Source organism: Notolepis coatsorum (assembly GCF_963971535.1).
Source record: "Notolepis coatsorum genome assembly, chromosome: 7".
Classification (NCBI taxonomy): domain Eukaryota; kingdom Metazoa; phylum Chordata; class Actinopteri; order Aulopiformes; family Paralepididae; genus Notolepis; species Notolepis coatsorum.
In genome coordinates this window covers 32,501,617-32,521,514 of record NC_140171.1, presented here as the reverse complement: position 1 = coordinate 32,521,514, position 19,898 = coordinate 32,501,617, and the positions used below count along the sequence as shown (strand labels likewise).

Sequence of the window (19,898 nt, the reverse complement as noted above, 5' to 3'; positions counted from 1 at the left end):
TCTGTTCACACAACACAACTTTTTGTCTTGTAATAGTTTCCTTCTGGTTTCACAGTATGTGACTGATCAGCGACCGAGGGTTTACACAGGACAAGATCTTTCACCAGGAGGAATCCCAGACAAGTCTGTCTGGTCTCCAAACTACGTTTTGTCACGAAAAAACACAGAAGTGACACGGGTGACATGGGTTTTGGTCATGGAGGTATTTGTTTTGGTCAGAGGAATACACTGAGGGAAAGCACAAAGCAAGGTTTTAGCAGTTTCTCTTTCTCTGAGAGAATGAGCTGGCATTGTTTCCCTGTACAAGTCTAATGTTTCCCATGCCACACCCACTGCCTGGTCTCTGTGACAGATACCATTCTCTCTTGTTGTTATCCTTCATATTCTCTTTTTTTTTTATCTACTTTTTCTCCCCATTTTCAATTTTTCTCCCTTCCCCAATTTTGTATTGTCCAATTCTACCCTCCCCTGTCTCGAACGCTGTTGGCCATGCCTCCCACAAGCCGGCTGCAATGTGGACGAAGCCTTACATCACGTGTCCCCTCCGGTACTCGAGGAGGCAGCCGTCGCATCTTTTCACCTGCACAGCGCGATCTCTCAGCGGCGAGGGTCTGCGTGGGAGGGACACGCCGCCCACGTTGCTTCCTGATTCTACTGCGCAGGCGTACCAACCGACCTGTAGGAGTCGCTGTCCACAACGTCCGATCCCCATCCACCAGCTTCCCACCCCCTAATACTGCCAATTGTATTAGTATGAACGACCAGCCAAGCTGGTAGCAACGCCGAGAGCTGGGCTCGAACCCAGCATCCCCTGTGTTGGTGGCGAGCGCCTTGCCCACTGCGCCACCTAGCCGCTATTATTCTCATTGTGGATATACAAAATATGAAACTTGTATCGCCAAATTCAGGTGATACATACAGCGTTGACGTTTGTGAAATCATTACAATCATAACAAGCTAGCGGAGAACAAAAGCAACTTCTCAAGCACACTCGGGTAATGGGTAGGGATGGGCATTTTTAAGAAAAATCCAGATCAATTGATCGCATGCTATACTCTATTGATCGTGTATTACTCGAAAAGGAAAAAAGATAAAAAAAGATATATATATATATTTGTTTACTTAATTTAGTTCATTCACGTATATGTTTAAGGAAACCAACAAACAGTTATAATCTTACACATACATGTGCATTTTTTTTTAAATAAATAAAATATTTAATTTTTTTTTTCTTCATAAAAATTAATAATTTAAGATAGATTTTTCTACTCACGCCCATCCCTAGTAATGGGCTGTATAGTTTTCAAGACAGCTTTTAACCTCTTAGGTCCCGTTTTGCACTTGCGCGCACGTCACGGCACTTTGCAAGCGTCTACCGGCTCGGACTGCATTTTTCGGCGAACATATAATATACCGTTCGAAGCATCTATTTGCCGCCATTCGAACGGCACTTCACTCTACCAATTCCGTGCCTTGGTTCTCGAGTTACATGACGATGTCAGGCGAGCATCTTTTTACAGGCCGCGTGTCAAATGACCACGTCGGACAGTATACGCTCGAGAACTGACCAATCACAGCTGATGGCAAAAATGATTGGTCAGTGTTGTAGCCAACGAGTGTCCGCCTCCAACGATACCGCACGTGGGGGGGGGGGGGGGGGGTGCTAATATAGGAAGTAGGTGAAAGTTGAGTGAAAATCAGTTGCGACAAAGACTTCACAACACACAGAGGTGGATGGCAGAAATGGATTTGGGAACTTTTTTCTTTTTGGCGTCGGTTTACTAAAACCTCTCCCAAAGACTTATTTCTGAACAGATCTTACAACACACACAGATCTTACAACACACACAAGAGAGAGAGGCAAAACGGCGTTACAGGGATAAAGTTGAACTTCAGTTTGAACAGGCTGACTCTAGAGGCATGTGGCAGGGCCTCAGAACAATGACAGACTACAAAGGAACCCCCCTCAAACTGAACAGTGACATCTCCTTAGCAAATGATCTCAACTCCTTCTATGCGAGGTTTGAGGCTGTGAATAACAACACCAGCCTACAAACCACGGCAATGGGGGGGGGGGGGTCTGCTGATGGAGACTCAGTGTTCAGGGTAACAGAGCATGAGGTGAGACGGATCTTTAAAAAAGTGGATATCAGGAAGGCAGCAGGACCGGACGGCATCCCCGGCCGCGTCCTAAAAGTCTGTGCCGACCAACTGGCCCCGGTATTCACTGACATCTTCAACCTGTCCTTGGAACAGGCCGTCATCCCCACCTGTCTGAAGAAGTCCACCATCATCCCTGTACCCAAAAAATCTACGCCCGCTTGCCTCAACGACTACCGCCCTGTAGCCCTCACCTCCATAGCCATGAAGTGCTTTGAGAAGCTAGTGAAGGGCTACATCTGTTCCTCCCTCCCCATCAACCTGGACCCTCTGCAATTTGCATATCGCCCCAACAGGTCCACGGAGGACGCCATAGCCCATGTGCTGCACACAGCAGCATCACATCTGGACAAGAGGAAGGGGAACTATGTGAGAATGCTGTTCATCGACTACAGCTCAGCATTCAATACCATAGTCCCCTCCAAACTCATAGCCAAGCTCAGGGACCTGGGCTTGAACTATGACCTGTGCCAGTGGGTCCTGGACTTCCTGACGGGCAGACCCCAGGTGGTAAGAGCCGGCAACTGCACCTCCTCATCCATCACGCTCAACATAGGGGCCCCCCAGGGCTGTGTTCTGAGCCCCCTCCTCTACTCCCTGTACACACATGACTGCGTAGCACAGCGGAACAACAACACCATCATCAAATTTGCTGATGACACAGTAGTGGTGGGCCTGATCTCTGCCAACGACGAAAGGGCCTACCTGGAAGAGGTAGAGAACCTGTCACAGTGGTGTCAGGAGAACTGCCTCTCCCTGAACGTCAGCAAAACAAAAGAGATGATTGTGGACTTCAGGAGGTCGGGGGTCAAGGACTACAGCCCCCTCAGCATCGACGGGGCACCGGTTGAGAGAGTGAACAGTTTCAAGTACCTCGGAGCCCACATATCCGAGGACTTGACATGGACCACACACATTGACAGTGTTGTGAAGAAGGCACGACAACGCCTCTACTTCCTCAGGCGCCTAAGGAAGTTCCAAGTCAGTCAGAAGATCCTTAGGAACTTCTACTCATGTACAATAGAGAGCATCCTGACCGGCAACATCACCTCCTGGTTTGGGAATAGCACTGCACAAGACCGTAGCAGACTACAAAGAGTGACACGTTCAGCCGAACGCACAATTAGAGGGGGGCTTCCCACCCTCCAGAACATTTACAACAAGCGGTGCAAGGGGAAGGCTAAGAGAATTATTAAGGACTCGAGCCACCCGAACAACTGCCTCTTTGAACTGCTGCCGTCAGGCAAGCGATACCGGAGTCTTATGGCGAGCACAGAAAGACTCAGAAGGAGCTTCTATCCCCAGGCCATCAGGCTGCTAAACGAACAATAATCGCTAAACGAACAATAATCACTATGCAACAACCATCAAATGCACACAGCACACACACCCACACGCACACACACACTCACTCAAACAAACAACACACTGCAGCACCCACTCTCCACACTTTAGATCACACAAACACACTTACACTTTATATTTATTGATAAAGGATTTGCACTACAACTCGTACACCTACTGTGAATTGTACCTAAACTGCACCTCGTCCATTTATGCCTTGCACTATATAGTATTGTATATTAGTACACTGCACAGTATTGTATATTGTATGGTAACTACGTCTACGAACATTGTACATATGTCTAAACTGAACACTGTGACCTCTTTTTTTTCTTCTAATTTTTACTATGTTTTTATTTCATACTTATCTTGTCATGCACAGTCTCTGGAGCGCAACAGTAAGAAGCATTTTGTACAAAAGTATTCTGTACTTCTGTATGACAACTATTAAAGAAACTTGAAACTTGAGAGAAGGTTGTGTGTAAATCTCTCTCTCTCCCTCGCAGTCGGGAGCACTCGCATATCACTGTCAAAATATCATGCCGTATTCCGATCCATGCAATAATATTCACAGGGGTATATATTGTCATTTGAAACAAGTTAGCAATGCATTGTCCCGTGGGATTATGCCCCCATGTGGCAAAATTAATTAGTAACCCCCTCAATCTCTCTATATCTCTCTCCGTCTGCCAGTGAAGACTGTGGGTGGCACTCAAAGCGCTTATGGGTGGAGCCCAGCCCAAAACAGCTTGAAATCTTGAAAAATGCTGCTTTAGAGTACTTGATTAGAAATACAAAACAATGAATTTCTTTTTAAAACAACTTTACAGATGTGTTCCATAGACTCACAGGAATCGTGTAAAGTTGCCCAAATAGTTAAAGGAATATCAAGACATGTCCCCTTTAAATTGACAGCATCTTCATTCTGTTTGCGGCCCCTCACTAGTTCAAAGTCAATGTAACTCAAGCACAGCATAATGGTCCCTCTCTCTCTCTCCATCTCTCCCAAAACAGTGAGTGGAAAATCAGGGCTATAATCATGTAGTCTAAACTTGGCATTAGGTGGGGCTTAAGTGTACATCTCCATGTTGTAAACAGGGGCCAGAGAGACGATTAGCGAAGGCTGTGAGCAGCGAACCTGTGTAGCATCATCCTCTTGCTGAATATCTATTACAATGGACAACGATGGGAAATGTATTAAAGGGGACATGCATTGCTATTCCTTTCACTATTTGGGCAACTTTACACAATTCCTGTGAGTCTATGGAACACATCTGTAAAGTATTTAAAAAGAAAATTCATTGTTTTGTATTTTTAATCAATTACTCTAAAGCAGCATTTTTCCACTTCAAGATTTCAAGCTGTTTTGGGCTGGGCTCCGCCCATAAGCCCTTTGAGTGACAGTCACCCACAGTCTGACTGGCAGACAGAGAGAGATATAGAAAGATTGAGGGGGATACGAATTAATTTTGTCGCGGGGGGGGCATAATCCCACGGGACAATGCATTGGTAACTTGTTTCAAATGACAATATATACCCCTGTGAATATTATTGCACGGATCGGAATACGGGCGCGCGTGGGAGTCAAAGATATTTTGACAGTTATGGGCGGCTAGGTGGTGTAGTGGGCAAGGCACTCGCCACCAGTGTGGAGACGCTAGGATTCGCGTGTTCGAATCCAGCTCTCCACATTGTTTTCAGTTTAGCTGGTCGTCCGCAGTAATACACATTGGCCGTATTACGGGGAGGGAAAACTGAAGGGTGGGGATCGAACGTTGTGAACAAGCGACTCCTACAAGTCGGTTGGTGCGCCTGCGCAGTAGAATCAGGAAGTGTCGGGGGCAGCGTGAGCCTCCCACGCGTTACTCCTCGCCACTGAGAGATCGAGCTGCGCAGGTGAAAAGATGCGACTGCTGTTACCTCAAGTACCGGAGGGGACTTGTGCTATGTATGACTTAGTCCACATTGCAGCCGGCTTGTGGGAGGCAAGAAACAGCGTTCGTGACAGGGGAGGGTTGAATTGGATGATACGAAATTGGGATGGGAGAAAATATAGAAAAATGGGAGAAAAAGTGGATAAAAAAAAAAGATATTTTGACAGTTATATGCGGAGAAGCCCCATCCCCGCGCTGCGGTGTGTGTGTTTCCCAGAGAGAAGCTTGTGTCCCTCTCTCTCTCCCTCTATCTCTCCATCTCTCTCTCTTCCTCTCTCTCGCTTGCTCGTTCTCTGCTGTCTCTGTCGGCACCCGCGCACGTCAACCCGTTTGAGGAAGTAATTCCACTCACTCTGTTGTTGAGCGAATAGTTGATTGTGGGCGGTGACTACAACCAGTGCCTTACTCAGGTCAGCAAAACAGTCAAATCAGAATGGCTTAGTTGAGTGAGGGAGGATCTCGTGAACTCGAGACTAGACTGATGAGTCAAAATGAGAATTAGAGAAACAGACCCCCATTGATATAAACCCCCATTGCTAGGAAACAATGCTAAACACTGGAAAAGGCCATTTATAAGACACAGGACCTTTCAAATAAAATACTTGTCGTTGAACAATTTGAAAAATATTCGAGAATTCAGGTCCTTGGTCTCTTGCAAGCCTATGTGATTTTGTTTAAAAAAATATTGATTGATTGATTACATGAAGTCTTACCTGGAACAGTGTAGCTGAGGGGTCCTCCAGAATGGTTTTAGGGGGAGCGATGACTGAAAGATAGAGTTGTCCGAGTTATCGGTCAAGTTTACCTAAAGGGTAAATTCACCTATGTGCGTAATTCAAATCTATAGTCAGCACACAGGCTCATGTTGGATAAAAAAATAAAGCATTGATAGAATGAAGATTAAACTCCTGTTTGAAATTGCATGCGCTGATTACTATACATTAGGCCTAGTATAACATCAAACATTTCCCATTCAGAGTTTTCATTATCAGTGCTAAGCTTTAGTTTATGTCTTTATTAACATTTGAAGTTTAAAAAAGAAAAATGAAAGTAAATACTCACACAAGTAAAAGTGGAGCTGGGGATCCTCCAAATGACTTGTCACAAAATGCCTCAGAGCAGCAACTGGAGGCAGACAAACACATGCGGTACACACATTTACTCAGGAGGAATTTGAGAAATAAAACTACGTCGAAATCAAAGATGTTGTGGTGCATGACTGTTTTTTTGTGGTGATGTTTGACTGGAATTTCCCTTAAAAAGGGCTAGAATTTATTTCTTGGTCGTCATTGTGGCTGAGGTAGGTATAACCCCTGGGATTATAGACCTGCCTCTATCGTTTTGTCTGTATCTCTGGTGTGGCTTAAGTTGTAAATGTGGGTGAACCACCTTAACATTGCAGCCATACCTGTGGCTAGCCAATTGGAATGAACGGCGGCGGCACCACACACACACACACACATGCGCAAATGCTTTATTTGAATCTGCTAATTAAATTATACATACATAAGATTAAAACATTACAGAGGTTCATCATGGTTTTATGGACGTTTAAGAATACAGACACACACTCACCTGTTTCCAGAGGCCTGAAGAAGCCCTGCAGAATGAGTCTGTCTGGGAACAGGACCCTCAGGACAACCTGGAGACATAAAGAAACAGAAGCACACATCAATCCAAACTCCAGGGGTCATACACATTCTTCCAAATCAAGTTCCATACATTTTCCATGACTATTACCCGGGCTACCATCACATATACTGCAGCCCTAACATCACATACTGTTATGACTGTTTCCACCAGAACTCACTTTAGGATATCTTTCTATCTTCTCCTTCATCTGGGACTCCCTTAATGCTTTAGTCATCAGAGGTGCTTCCTCTAACACCTTCCTAGAGAGAGAGAGAAGGAGAGAGAGAGAGAGAGAGAGAGAGAGAGAGAGAGAGAGAGAGAGAGAGAGAGAGAGAGAGAGAGAGAGAGGGGTTATGAACAAAAGGAGGAGGAAAAAAGGCAGAAAGAGAATGCAGATGTTATATCTTGTATACTTACTGATTTGATCTGTGTACATTTCTCTCTCTTTGTGTGTGTGTGTGTGTGTGTGAGTGTGTGAGTGTGTGTGTGTGTGTGTGTGTGTGTGTGTGTGTGTGTGTGTGTGTGTGTGTGTGTGTGAGACAGAGATGGATTTCTGTGGTCTGCTTAATTCCACCCTTTGTAATTGCTGTCGATCGCACAGTAGCAGTTTTGCCATGAGGCAGGCAGCCAAGCCAATGGAGAGAAAGAGAGAGAGAGACATTAGAGGATGAAAGTAGTGCCGTTTCAACCAGATACTGTCTGGTCTATGGCTGGGACAACTACATTGCATGCTAATTGCTCCCTGGATTACATACTTAGAAGCCTTTGTAGAATGAAAGGTGTGGTATTAGTTGGAATGATTACGTGCAAATGCACACAGACACACACACACAGACACACTCGCGTAAGCTGATGTGGTGTCCTGTGGTCGATTTAATTTAAAGAGGAGCTTGTAAAAAATAAAAGACAAACATCAAACACATTATGCTTATGGCCTCTCATCATTGCCTTGGTGTTCTGCAATTAACGTTTATACCTCTATGTCAGGCCATACAACTATAAATGCCAATGACTTAGAATGTGAATCAGATTCCAGATTCTAAATGACTGCTACAATGTGAATCAGATTCCAAATTCTAAATGACTGCTACAATGCGAATCAGATTCCAGATTCTAAATGACTGCTACAATGTGAATCAGATTCAAATTCTAAATGACTGCTACAATGTTAATCAGATTCCAGATTCGGCTCAAACAAGGGACTAAACACGTTTCGCAATTATGCCACATCAATGTAGAACCCCCTACCCAAAGCTGTAAAGGAATGTGAATCCCTACCCACATTCAAAACCGCTCTTAAAGAGTACCTACGGGAGGCTGCAATTCGAAACTGGCCACCGTAAATGTCCAAATCCCCCCACCCCCTCCTAATGTACAGTCTCCTCCCCACCGCATGTATATATTCTCTCCCCGCCGTATGTATATTTCCCTCCCGCCACCCACCCCCTCCAAATGTACAGTCTCCTTACTCTGTCAGGATCTATGGGTAACAGTACTGTATATTTGAATATCGTATATGTCACAAATGTAACAGTACTAAATACCTGTATGTCATGTATGTCCCTATGCCATAAATGTCATGTATATGTCATAAATGTCACCATGAATTGAAAATGGGGGACCCTGATGTAAACAAGACAAACGTCTTTCTCTGGTCTGCATCCCCTTAACAATTGTGTGTATTGAGCCGTACTGTATTGTACCCATTCTGCAGTCTGTTAAATAAAGTTTTCATTAATTCATTCAAATTACTGCTACAATGTGAATCAGATTCCAGATCCCCCCCCCCCAGGCTTTTCTTCATCAACAGGAATTCTATAGACGCTTCAAACGTCAAACATAAATATTCTAAATTGGACATCCGGCTTCAACATGGACGGTCGCATTTTACGTAGCTCCCGTAACCAACGCAACAGAGCAACAACAAAAAAGTACTTTGCGCATTTTCTACTTTCCCTCCTGTGGATTATGGATTTGTACCTGAATTCACAACTCAAGCAGCAACTCCAGACAGAAGTGGAGGGTAGCGAAAACGTAAATCAGCAGTCCCATTGCGACTTCTACTTGTTAACGGGCACGGAGAGGAAACATCCAGCCTTCGGAGCCACGGCGATCCACGCAGTACTTACTGCAAATCCGGAACGAAAGAAATTACCCCCGGCAGGCAAGTGTAATAAGAGATCAATGTTTTTATTATATCTGCTCATGTCGGGTGACATACATCAGAACCCTGGTCCCGTAATGACACGGAACCAGAGACTACAGCAAGAAGCGATGGAGGTTCCCATCGCGACCAACAGCATCAACAACGCAACCTGTGGCTACATCAACAGCGCGGGCGGCGAAGCTCCCCCAATGACGCCACAGCAGACGAGCACACGTGAGGCAGTGACGAGAGGAGGTGAACCGAGGGTCGAAACCATGACGACCATCTCGACGCGGGATGTAAACATCCCGACGCCCGATAGCCGGCTAGCTAGCAGAGCTAACAACGAAAACAACCAGGAACGAGTCCTTTGTTGTTCCAGCACGGCGCGGGACCCTCCCCCCCCCTCCCCCCTCCTTTGTTGTTCCAGCACGGCGCGGGACCCGACCCCCCCCTCCCCCCTTCTTTGTTGTTCCAGCACGGCGCGGGACCCGACCCCCCCCTCCCCCCTTCCCACCCACAACAACACAGAGGAACAGATCACAAACGAACAATACTTCGAACCTGCCAACATCAATGAAATAACCAACGCCAATGGACTGAACATTTTTCACATTAACATTAACAGCTTAAAAAACAAATTGGATGAAATCAAACAAATATTCATAAATGGTAAGGCAAACATACTGTGCTTCTCAGAAACTAAGCTCGACGATTCTGTAAAAGATCCAGAGATAGAGATTGAGAACTACTCAATAATCAGGAATGATAGGAACAAACATGGAGGTGGTGTCTGTATGTACATACACAAGGACACCAAATTCATCAACAGAAATGACCTGAATCATAAATCAATTGAAACTGTATGGGTGGAAATCCTATTCGAAAGGGCGAAATCCCTACTGGTTGGCACAGTCTACAGGCCGCCAGATCATAGTGGCTTTTATGATACACTGGATGGGTGTTTAGCTGGAGTTGAGGATGTAGACAAAATTCTTATTGGAGACTGGAACACGGATATGCAACGAAAAGATGCACCCGTCTTCAAGGCCTTCAGTAGGTTTTGTGATCTGCATGGCCTCAGCCAGCTAATCACCCAACCCACACGTGTATGTGAATCAACTCAGACTACCATTGACCTCATTCTGACCTCCGACAAGTCCAAGATCTCAAATAAAGGGGTTATAGCATGTGGGTTAAGTGATCATTATATGATATTCTGTACCCGAAAAAAACTAAAACAAAAGGCTGGCTGCCACAAAACAGTCACATCTAGAGACCTCAAAACCTACTCTAGCGAGGCCTTCAACCTTGAACTGGAGAGTCTGGACTGGTCAGATGAACTCAATGGTACACTGGTTGACGAAACATGGCTTGGTTTCAAAACCAAATTCTCAGCAATACTAAACGACATGGCCCCCCTAAGAACCACCAGGGTAAAAAATCGCGCTGAGCCGTGGATGCACTCCGAAATACTGGCCGCTATGAAAACCAGAGACAAAAAATGCTCTGAGTTTCGTAAAAGTCAGTCAAAGCTTACTAAAAGCACGAGCAGTGAACTCCAAGCCCACGTGACTGAACTCAAACTAGAAAGAAACAGACTAAGAAACGACGTAAACTCCATGATCAAAACTGCAAAAAAGAATTTCATCAATGACAAAACTGAGGAAAACAAAAACAAACCATGTGAACTTTGGAAATTACTCAATAATCAACTAGGATGCAGTAAAAAACTTAAAACCAGATTCTCAAACATAAACATAAAAACGGACAACACGCTCATCACAGACAAGCTGGATGTAGCCAATTACTTAAACATTTTCTTCACAAACATAGCCACAACACTGGTAAACAAACTACCCTCCCACTCAGGGCTTTATGGGGTAGAACACATAGTAGCTTACTACAAAAACCTAGGGGTCCGCAAGGACGACTTCAAGCTGGAAATGGTAACAACAGATGAGGTACTCAATAAACTGAGCGCCCTCCAACCTAACAAGGCCACTGGCCATGACAACATCCCCTCCAAATTCCTCAGAGACTCAGCAGCCGCCATCACACCAATCATCACACACATAATAAACCTCTCCATAAAACAGGGACACGTCCCCAAGGACTTCAAAATTGCGAGGGTGACCCCTCTGCACAAAAAGGGCAGCAAATTAGACCCAGGCAACTACCGCCCTGTTTCTATTCTCACCTCCATCTCGAAAGTCATGGAAAAAATAGTCTACGAACAGGTCGAAAAGTACCTAGCGGAAAAAAATCTAATCTACGAATTCCAATCTGGCTTCAGAACATCCCACTCCACTGACACATGCCTTCTCTATTTGAATGACCACATCAAACAAGAAGTGGACGCAGGCAAATACTGCGGCATGGTCATGCTGGACCTACAAAAGGCCTTTGACACGGTCAATCACTCCATTCTGATTGACAAGCTAAAAGCAATTGGTTTTGATAGTCTATCAGTGAGCTGGATGCAATCCTACCTTGAGGGGAGGGAACAGATGGTGGAGGTAAACGGTACCCTATCCCCCCCCCTCACAGTGAGCTGTGGTGTTCCACAAGGAAGCATACTAGGACCGCTACTGTTCCTAATTTATGCAAATGACATGTCGTCAGCTTGTGACTGCAACTTGTTCCTGTTTGCGGACGACTCAGCCCTGCTGGTCTCTGACAAGAACAAGTTACAGGTTGAAAAAACCCTCAGCTCGGAACTAGGCAGAATCTGCATATGGCTCGCTGATAACAAACTATCATTACACATGGGCAAAACAGAGTCCATTCTCTTCGGTTCAAATAACAAACTCAGCAAGACCGACGGCTTCTCAGTTACAGTGGGTGACAATATTGTCACAAGGAAAGATGAAATTACCTACCTGGGTTCCATCCTAGAGGCTAATCTCTCCTGTGACAAAATGGCATCCAATGTAATAAAAAAAGTCAACCAACGAACTCGATTCTTGTACCGGATCTCCTCTCTGGTAAACAAGAACACCCTGAAGACTCTGGCAGGAGCACTCATTCAGGGGTACTACGACTATGCTTGCACCTCATGGTACCAAAGCACCTCAAAGGCGCTAAAAACAAAATTACAAACATCTCAAAACAAACTGGTCAGACTACTGCTTGACCTTACTCCTAGAACCCACCTCACCCCTGCCCACTTTGACAACCTAGGATGGCTTAGAGTAGACGACAGAGTACAACAACTTGCAATGGGCCTGGTCTACAAGATACACTACACGACCAAGGTACCCATGTACATGTCAAAATACTTCCCAAAGGTCAGTGAATACCACGATCACAACACCAGAGGGAGCTCCACAAATCATGTTAAACCCAGATTCGGCTCAAATAAGGGACTAAACACGTTTCGCAATTATGCCACATCAATGTGGAACGCCCTACCCAAAGCTGTAAAGGAATGTGGATCACTACCCACTTTCAAAACCTCTCTCAAGGGACACCTACGGGAGACTGCAATTCAACACTGGCCCCTGTAAATATCCTAACCCAACCCCCTCCAATGTACAGTCATTTACCTAGTATGGTTGTCAATAGTTCAATGTACAATTGTGTTTGTTTGTACAGTGTCTCCTCCCCCCCCCCCCTCAATGTACAGTGTTACTTGTTTATACAGTGTGCCCCCCGCCCCCCCCCCCCCCCCCCCCCAACCACCTCCAATGTAAATTACCCAGTATGGTTGTCAATATCCCAATGTACCCAACCCCCCCCACCCAACCTCCTCCAATGTACAGTTTCTACGTCAAATGTATATACTCCCTTTTCTTGACTCCTTCTGTATCACAAACAGTACTGTATTTGCAAATCTGGTATGTCATAAATGTATAGATGTAGCAGTACTGACTATCTGTATGTCATGTATGTCATATATGTCTATATGAATTGAAAATGGGGGACCCTGATGGAAACAAGACAAACGTCTTTCTCAGGTCTGCATCCCCTTAACAATTGTATGTATTGAGCCGTACTGTATTGTACCCATTCTGCAATCTGTTAAATAAAGTTTTCATTCATTCATTCATTCCAAGTTTATTTCCATGTGCAGTGTTTGCTTATACAATTCTGGCAGCAGTGGCGCAGGAGGCAGAGCGGTCATCTGGTCATCTGAAGGATCCCGGCTCCTCCCGGATTGTGTGTCGAAGTCCTTGAGCAACACACGCAGGTTGGCATGCGTCTCTACAATTCGTAGCCGCATTTCTGCAGACCCCTCTCTGATTGGTTGAACTCCATTTTTGCAGACCCCTCCCATTTCTGCAGACCCCTCTCTGATTGGTTGAGCGAAGCCCCTCTCTGATTGGCCCCCCGCATGAGCCGAGACAGGCTCCTCTAGCCAGGAGTCGAAACTCCGTTAACTCCAGAGAGAGAGGCTGAACGCAATTTATACGCATGGAAGTATTGATTACGCCATAACGAATCATTAAAAGATATATACCGTTAACTGGAATATGTTGTGTGTGCCTTTACACATGTTGGATAGGATTATGTAATTGGTTTGTATAGCGTCGCGTATAACGTTATTTCGCGTGACTTCACGGTTTATTCACATTTCACAATTCATCGTCTTGTTTACATCAGGGTCCCCCATGTTCAATTCATGATAACATATATGACATACAGGTAGACAGATAGACAGTACTGCTACATCTAGACATTTATGACATACCAGATTTACAAATACAGTACTGTTTGTGATACAAAAAGAGTCCAGAAAAGAAAGGCTATACATTTGACGTAGAAACTGTACATTGGAGGAGGTTGGGTGGGTGGGGGGGACTATACATTGCTTCTTCTAAGTGTCTATGCTTTTTTTTGTCAGTATTTACTGGCTTTCAAAAAAATAACATCTTGTTGCTTGTGTGTTGAAGGACTTTTACCGAAGGGTTACACATATCATGTCTGCACGTACAGACGTGCGGTGAACCCATCCTGGACCTGCGTTGACCATACCTCTTTTGAGGCCACTGTGCGAATGACTCACCAGTCTGAGGAGGAGATCCTGGTGTGGGCAAGGTCGATGCAGGTCACCTGGAGAGTGGCCCATACATATATGTCATATATGTTATCATGAATTGAACATGGGGGACCCTGATGTAAACAAGACGATGAATTGAAAATGTCTAGGCCTACCACAAGTTCAAAATCTGGTATGTCATAAATGTCTAGATGTAGCAGTACTGTCCATCTGTCTACCTGTATGTCATATATGTTATCATGAATTGAACATGGGGGACCCTGATGTAAACAAGACGATGAATTGAAAATGTCTAGGCCTACCACAAGTTCAAAATCTGGTATGTCATAAATGTCTAGATGTAGCAGTACTGTCCATCTGTCTACCTGTATGTCATATATGTTATCATGAATTGAACATGGGGGACCCTGATGTAAACAAGACGATGAATTGAAAATGTCTAGGCCTACCACAAGTTCAAAATCTGGTATGTCATAAATGTCTAAATGTAGCAGTACTGTCCATCTGTCTACCTGTATGTCATATATGTTATCATGAATTGAACATGGGGGACCCTGATGTAAACAAGATGATGAATTGAAAATGTCTAGGCTAATAAACAACTTGTGACAAATAACTCTTGACTTGACCACCAGCCTCTCTCTCTTAAGGCATTAACTGGGTTAATTAATCTAAATGTTATATTGTAACTGTCTAGTTATTGATTGATTGAATTGATTGAAAACTTTATTAACAGATTGCAGAATGGGTATACAGTACACAGTACAGCTCAATACATACAATTGTTAAGGGAATGCAGACCCCAGAGAAAGACTTTCGTCTTGTTTACATCAGGGTCCCCCATTTTCAATTAATCGTAACATATGACATACAGATAGACAACTGGGTTAATCTAAATGTTACATTGTACAGTAAGTGGGGAGTGTAAACAAGTTGACCGCTGGCTGTGTTGTGAAATGTGAATAAACCGTGAAGTCACGCGAAATAACGTTATACGCGACGCTATACAAACCAATTACATAATCCTATCCAACATGTGTAAAGGCACACACAACATATTCCAGTTAACGGTATATTTTTTTAATGATTCGTTATGGCGTAATCAATACTTCCATGCGTATAAATTGCGTTCAGCCTCTCTCTCTGGAGTTAACGGAGTTTCAACTCCTGGCTAGAGGAGCTTGTCTCGGCTCATGCGGGGGGCCAATCAGAGAGGGGCTTCGCTCAACCAATCAGAGAGGGGTCTGCAGAAATGGGAGGGGTCTGCAAAAATAGAGTTCAACCAATCAGAGAGGGGTCTGCAGAAATGCGGCTACGAATTGTAGAGACGCGGTTGGCATCTGCCTCCGCCATCTCTGTGTGTGTGTGTGTGTGTGTGGCATAAGTTGTAGTGCTTTGGATAAAGCGCTATATAAAAAGGGAGGCCATTTTAATAAAATAGCTGACAGGAAATAAACTTGGACCAAAGCGGTTCCAGAGCGACGCAATTGGCCCATCTCGAGTCCTGCCCTCTTTTCCTTGATCCTCCAATCACAACGGCAAACCCAAGCCCCTTTGTGCCCCTTCTCTTCTTCTCTACCTCTCACTCTTGAGCTGGGCGAAGCGCTTGCGGACGTCGTCCATGGTCACTTCAAAGAACTCGTCGGGCAGGTCCTGGCCACCTTCGTGCCGACCACCTCCGGAGTCCAGGTGGTAGATGAGAGGTTCCCTCTCCACTGGCTAGAGAGAGCGAGACAGAGGGAGGTAGGTGAGTGAGTGAGTGAGTGAGTGAGTGAGTGAGTGAGTGAGTGAGTGAGTGAGTGAGTGAGTGAGTGAAATAAGAATAGAGAGAGGAGATGAAGAGCATATCCCCTTTATTTCATTTGGGTTAAATCTTGGGAAATACTGCTGGACATGTGCGTCATATTCTACTCAGCTTCCCTCCTCAGGTTGTAGTTAAAAGGTTCAGAACAGGGCTTTATTTTCAAACATTTTCCAATTATGTCTTTCTCTTAGAGTCACCTGATACCCTTCTCCTTCAGTGCAGCTCAGTCAGATTTAAAGGGCAAGGTGGTCCCAACGCTCAATGGGTTACGCTGCCAGTGTGGGGGGTTCCATTTCCACTTGGCCCACACAGGCAAAACATTCTTTAAAAAGTACGACCCCATGGTGCCGTGAGGTGCTCTGAATGTTATTTCATGGTACGTTCTGTGTTCCCGTCTAAATACTCAAAGCTCCATGCAGATGTGGTTCATGAGTAGACGGCGTTTAGAGAGTCTAGTTTGTGACGTTTCCAAGAACAAATACACGACCGCTTCAAAAGCGTGACATTTACACCGCGTTGTTCCAGTCCAGCTTTCCCATCATGAGAGGATGGGGAGTTCAGTCAAAGTGCAGAGTGTTTTACCTTAAGAAACTCTTCTCTCTTAATGAAATCTTCATCTTCCTCATTGGCACTAGCTTGACGCTGAGACACACAAGACACAAAAAGGTTCATATGGAGGTAACGTTATATACGATCTTACATGGGAGACCGAATTTTTGAGAAGTTCAATATTCTAATGATGGTTTAACCACGGCTACTGGCCATCAAAATATATGAAGAAAGTTACAGTATTCCAACGTGAAAGATCCGAGATAACATTTGAAAACAGAAACTGAACTGGGTTTGTTAATCCTTCCATGGGGCTCATGGTCTCACCTTGGCGTTATCGTCATGGCTGGGTTTGGCCTTCTTGGCTCTGGGTGGACCTCCTGCTGCAACCACAGACGATGAAGACGACGACGACGAAGGTCCTGCTCCGCCCGGACCACCCAGCCGCTGACCCCCTCCGGAGAAGGGAATGAAGAGGGCAGCGGGAGGGGAGAAGGAGGAAGAGGACTGGTGGAAGGAGCTCAACCCAGATGGTCCCGCCTCCTCTCCGTCCTCTTCCTGCTTCCTTTCGCTAATAGGAATGGTCTTGGGCCGAACAGCAACCCCCTCCCCTTCCTGTTTGACAGGAAGTGTGTTGGTGGTATCGGTGGCGGCGGTGGTAACCGGGGCAGGAGGCGGGGTCTGCACCAGTCTATCAGCGCTAGTGTTCTTGATTGGCACCGGCACCGCTGGCGTCACAGGCTGCGAGGGCGGACGGGTGGGGGGCGTTGGACAAGGTGTGGTTTCCCGGGCAGCCGGTTTGGTTGTCGGAGCAACCGTTTCCATGGCTTCCCTGCTGTCTCCCTCTTCAGATGTTTTGGTCCTTTTGATTAAAAACCTTTGGGAGAGAGTAGTGTCGTTACCGTGTTTTGTTTTGCTTATTCATCACAAGCATATAGGAAAACGTACATACAAATATGAGATGAGTGAAGCCAAGAGTGAAGCCAAGCGTGAAGATAGTAGCCTCCATATCAATCACATCATTCATTATATTAACTACGTTCCTCTTATTTGAGTCTAAACAGATTCATGTTGCTTCTATGTATTTGGTATAAACTGTTCTTAAAGGGGCACTTCACCAAAAAAACAAGGCTGATTTTTTTTGCATGACACATCCAAAAAACGTGACGTTTCAGCGGTGAAATCTACTAGAGATGTTCCGATACCATTTTTTTTCTTTCCGATCCGATTCCGATACCTAAGCTTTGGGTATCGGCCGATACCGATACTTATCCGATACCAGTGCATACATTAAAAAAATAAGAAAATAAAAATAATATTATATAAATTATAAAACTCTTTTTTTTTTTTTAATACAGCTACTGTTTATATACTGTTTTTTTTAGTAATAACTATAAAGTTTTATTCAACAACAGGTGATTGTATAGATTAGTATTAGTATCAGTAATTGAAAACTATCTCAATGAGTTCACCCACGGAAAGGTTGTTGGCACATTAGTTCCACACGGACATTATTCGTTGCTGCACTTGCTTCCACAAGAAGGCTCCGTTTAGTAGCAGAGGCTCTGTTGTTGTGATTTTTGCACAATAAATATTCAACATTCTCTTTTGAGACTCCGCCTCAGACTCTTATCATTTGGCACTAAAAGCTAAACATTGTCGCCGATATGGCTGTCCGCAACATGTCATTAATTGTGTACGCGACGTGCAATTGTGCAATGACGACGTTACCGTGAGCTAGGTTAGCTAGCATCAGAGCTACCGGTATATGGAAAAACTAACGTTACTGGTGACATTGTGATTTAACTTGGAATACTCCTTTGCCAACTTGCTGTACTTTGCTTGCAGGTCTGCAGCCATTATTGCTGGATTATGAATAGCCCCAACTTTAGCCAAGGTAACGTTATGGCTAAACCTTTAACGTTAGTTAATGCTAGCTTTCGGTTAGCTGTTCAGCTAATGCTAATAACATCAGAGCTCCCCGTCAACAGCGCTCTGCCGGGACGATGGCATTTTAAGAAAGTATCTGCTCTGCTGTTAAAATGGCAATTGACACTTTAATTCACGGTCGATTAAGCACACGTTTGTTTTATAATGCTCACTCAGCGAGTAGGGTATATCTACAGAGCCCAACGTCCGCAGTGTTGTTGATAAATTACGTCATATGGTATCGGAGCGCAACATTAGAGGGTACTCGCCGATACCGATACCAGCATTTTAGGCAGTATCGGCGGCATTTCCGATACTGGTATCGGTATCGGAACAACTCTAAAATCTACCGCCTTTGCCGGAAGCAGCACAGGTGTGTCGTGGCGTCAGCCTGGTTGTACGGCTGTCTTTCCCCTGGAATACGACAAGGCTGACGCCACGCCTGTGCTGCTTCTGGCTGACGACACACACAACACCTGCAGGGCTTCTGACGGAGAGAGTCTTACATGTCCATCACATATCAACAGTTTATAGCATCAGATTAACCTCTTCCAATTCCCATGTATTTGGTACCTACCTAACGATGGCACTTCCCCCTGTGAGGCCTAGAGACTTCAGTGTGGCCTTCTTTAGTGCCTCCTCCCCACTCACCTACAACACACAAGAAGTGTGGCTACTTCATTAGGTGTACAGGTGTACCTAATAAAGTGGTCACTGAGTGTAAACATGAGTGGAACAATGTTGCCATATGGCTCTCATTTTGCATTTATTTAGTACATTTAAAAAATAAAATTTATATTGAATATTTTGTATAGTGTTCTTTATTCTTTTACTTTTTACAGTATGAAGCACAATTTCAGGAGGGTCATACAGAACAAAGCATTTCATTATATATTGTACATGTACCTTATATGTGACAAATAAAACAACTTGAACTTGAGGTAGGAAAAAGATAAACTAATAGACATACAATGGGATGACATACCTCATTTCTCATGTAAACGCACACAGGAGTGGATTCTGAATCGGACAGCTCTGATACTCTGTAGTGGAACAGAGAGATTGAGAGAGAGTACGAAAAAGAGAAAAGAAAAACAAACTTGCATTAATACATTGGACGCCAAGAACTAGTATACTCGTTATTGCCCGCCATGCGTTGTGCGCCACAAACGAGTTAACTCGTTTTTGGGATCAATATTTCATTTTTTCGCCATGGCATTCATAATTCATCTAGCCTCCCTCCGCTGCTGCAGCTGGACCCTGTCTGATATTGCAACGCCTCAATACCGCCGCCTGGTGGATGTCGGGCGAGTTACACTCCAAGCCAAACCGGAAGTGGCGCGCGGTGCATCGAGGAAATTCCTCCGGCAGTAATATCTTGTAGCGTGGATCTAGATA

At 44.7% G+C, this 19,898-nt stretch overlaps 1 protein-coding gene across 1 annotated transcript in view; it reads right to left on the bottom strand.

Annotated features, from left to right (window-relative positions):
- Positions 1–19,898, bottom strand: part of aspscr1 (ASPSCR1 tether for SLC2A4, UBX domain containing) — a 60,590-nt gene that overhangs the window by 23,896 nt on the left and 16,796 nt on the right. Inside the window, exons 5-13 of the mRNA XM_084319338.1 lie at positions 19,486–19,543; positions 19,078–19,151; positions 16,899–17,448; positions 16,605–16,664; positions 15,798–15,937; positions 7,249–7,330; positions 7,014–7,080; positions 6,501–6,563; positions 6,152–6,204 (exon numbers count right to left, since the gene is read on the bottom strand). Of these exons, the coding sequence (XP_084175464.1) occupies positions 6,152–6,204; positions 6,501–6,563; positions 7,014–7,080; positions 7,249–7,330; positions 15,798–15,937; positions 16,605–16,664; positions 16,899–17,448; positions 19,078–19,151; positions 19,486–19,543 (1,147 nt within the window). The remainder of the gene's footprint in view (positions 1–6,151; positions 6,205–6,500; positions 6,564–7,013; positions 7,081–7,248; positions 7,331–15,797; positions 15,938–16,604; positions 16,665–16,898; positions 17,449–19,077; positions 19,152–19,485; positions 19,544–19,898) is intronic.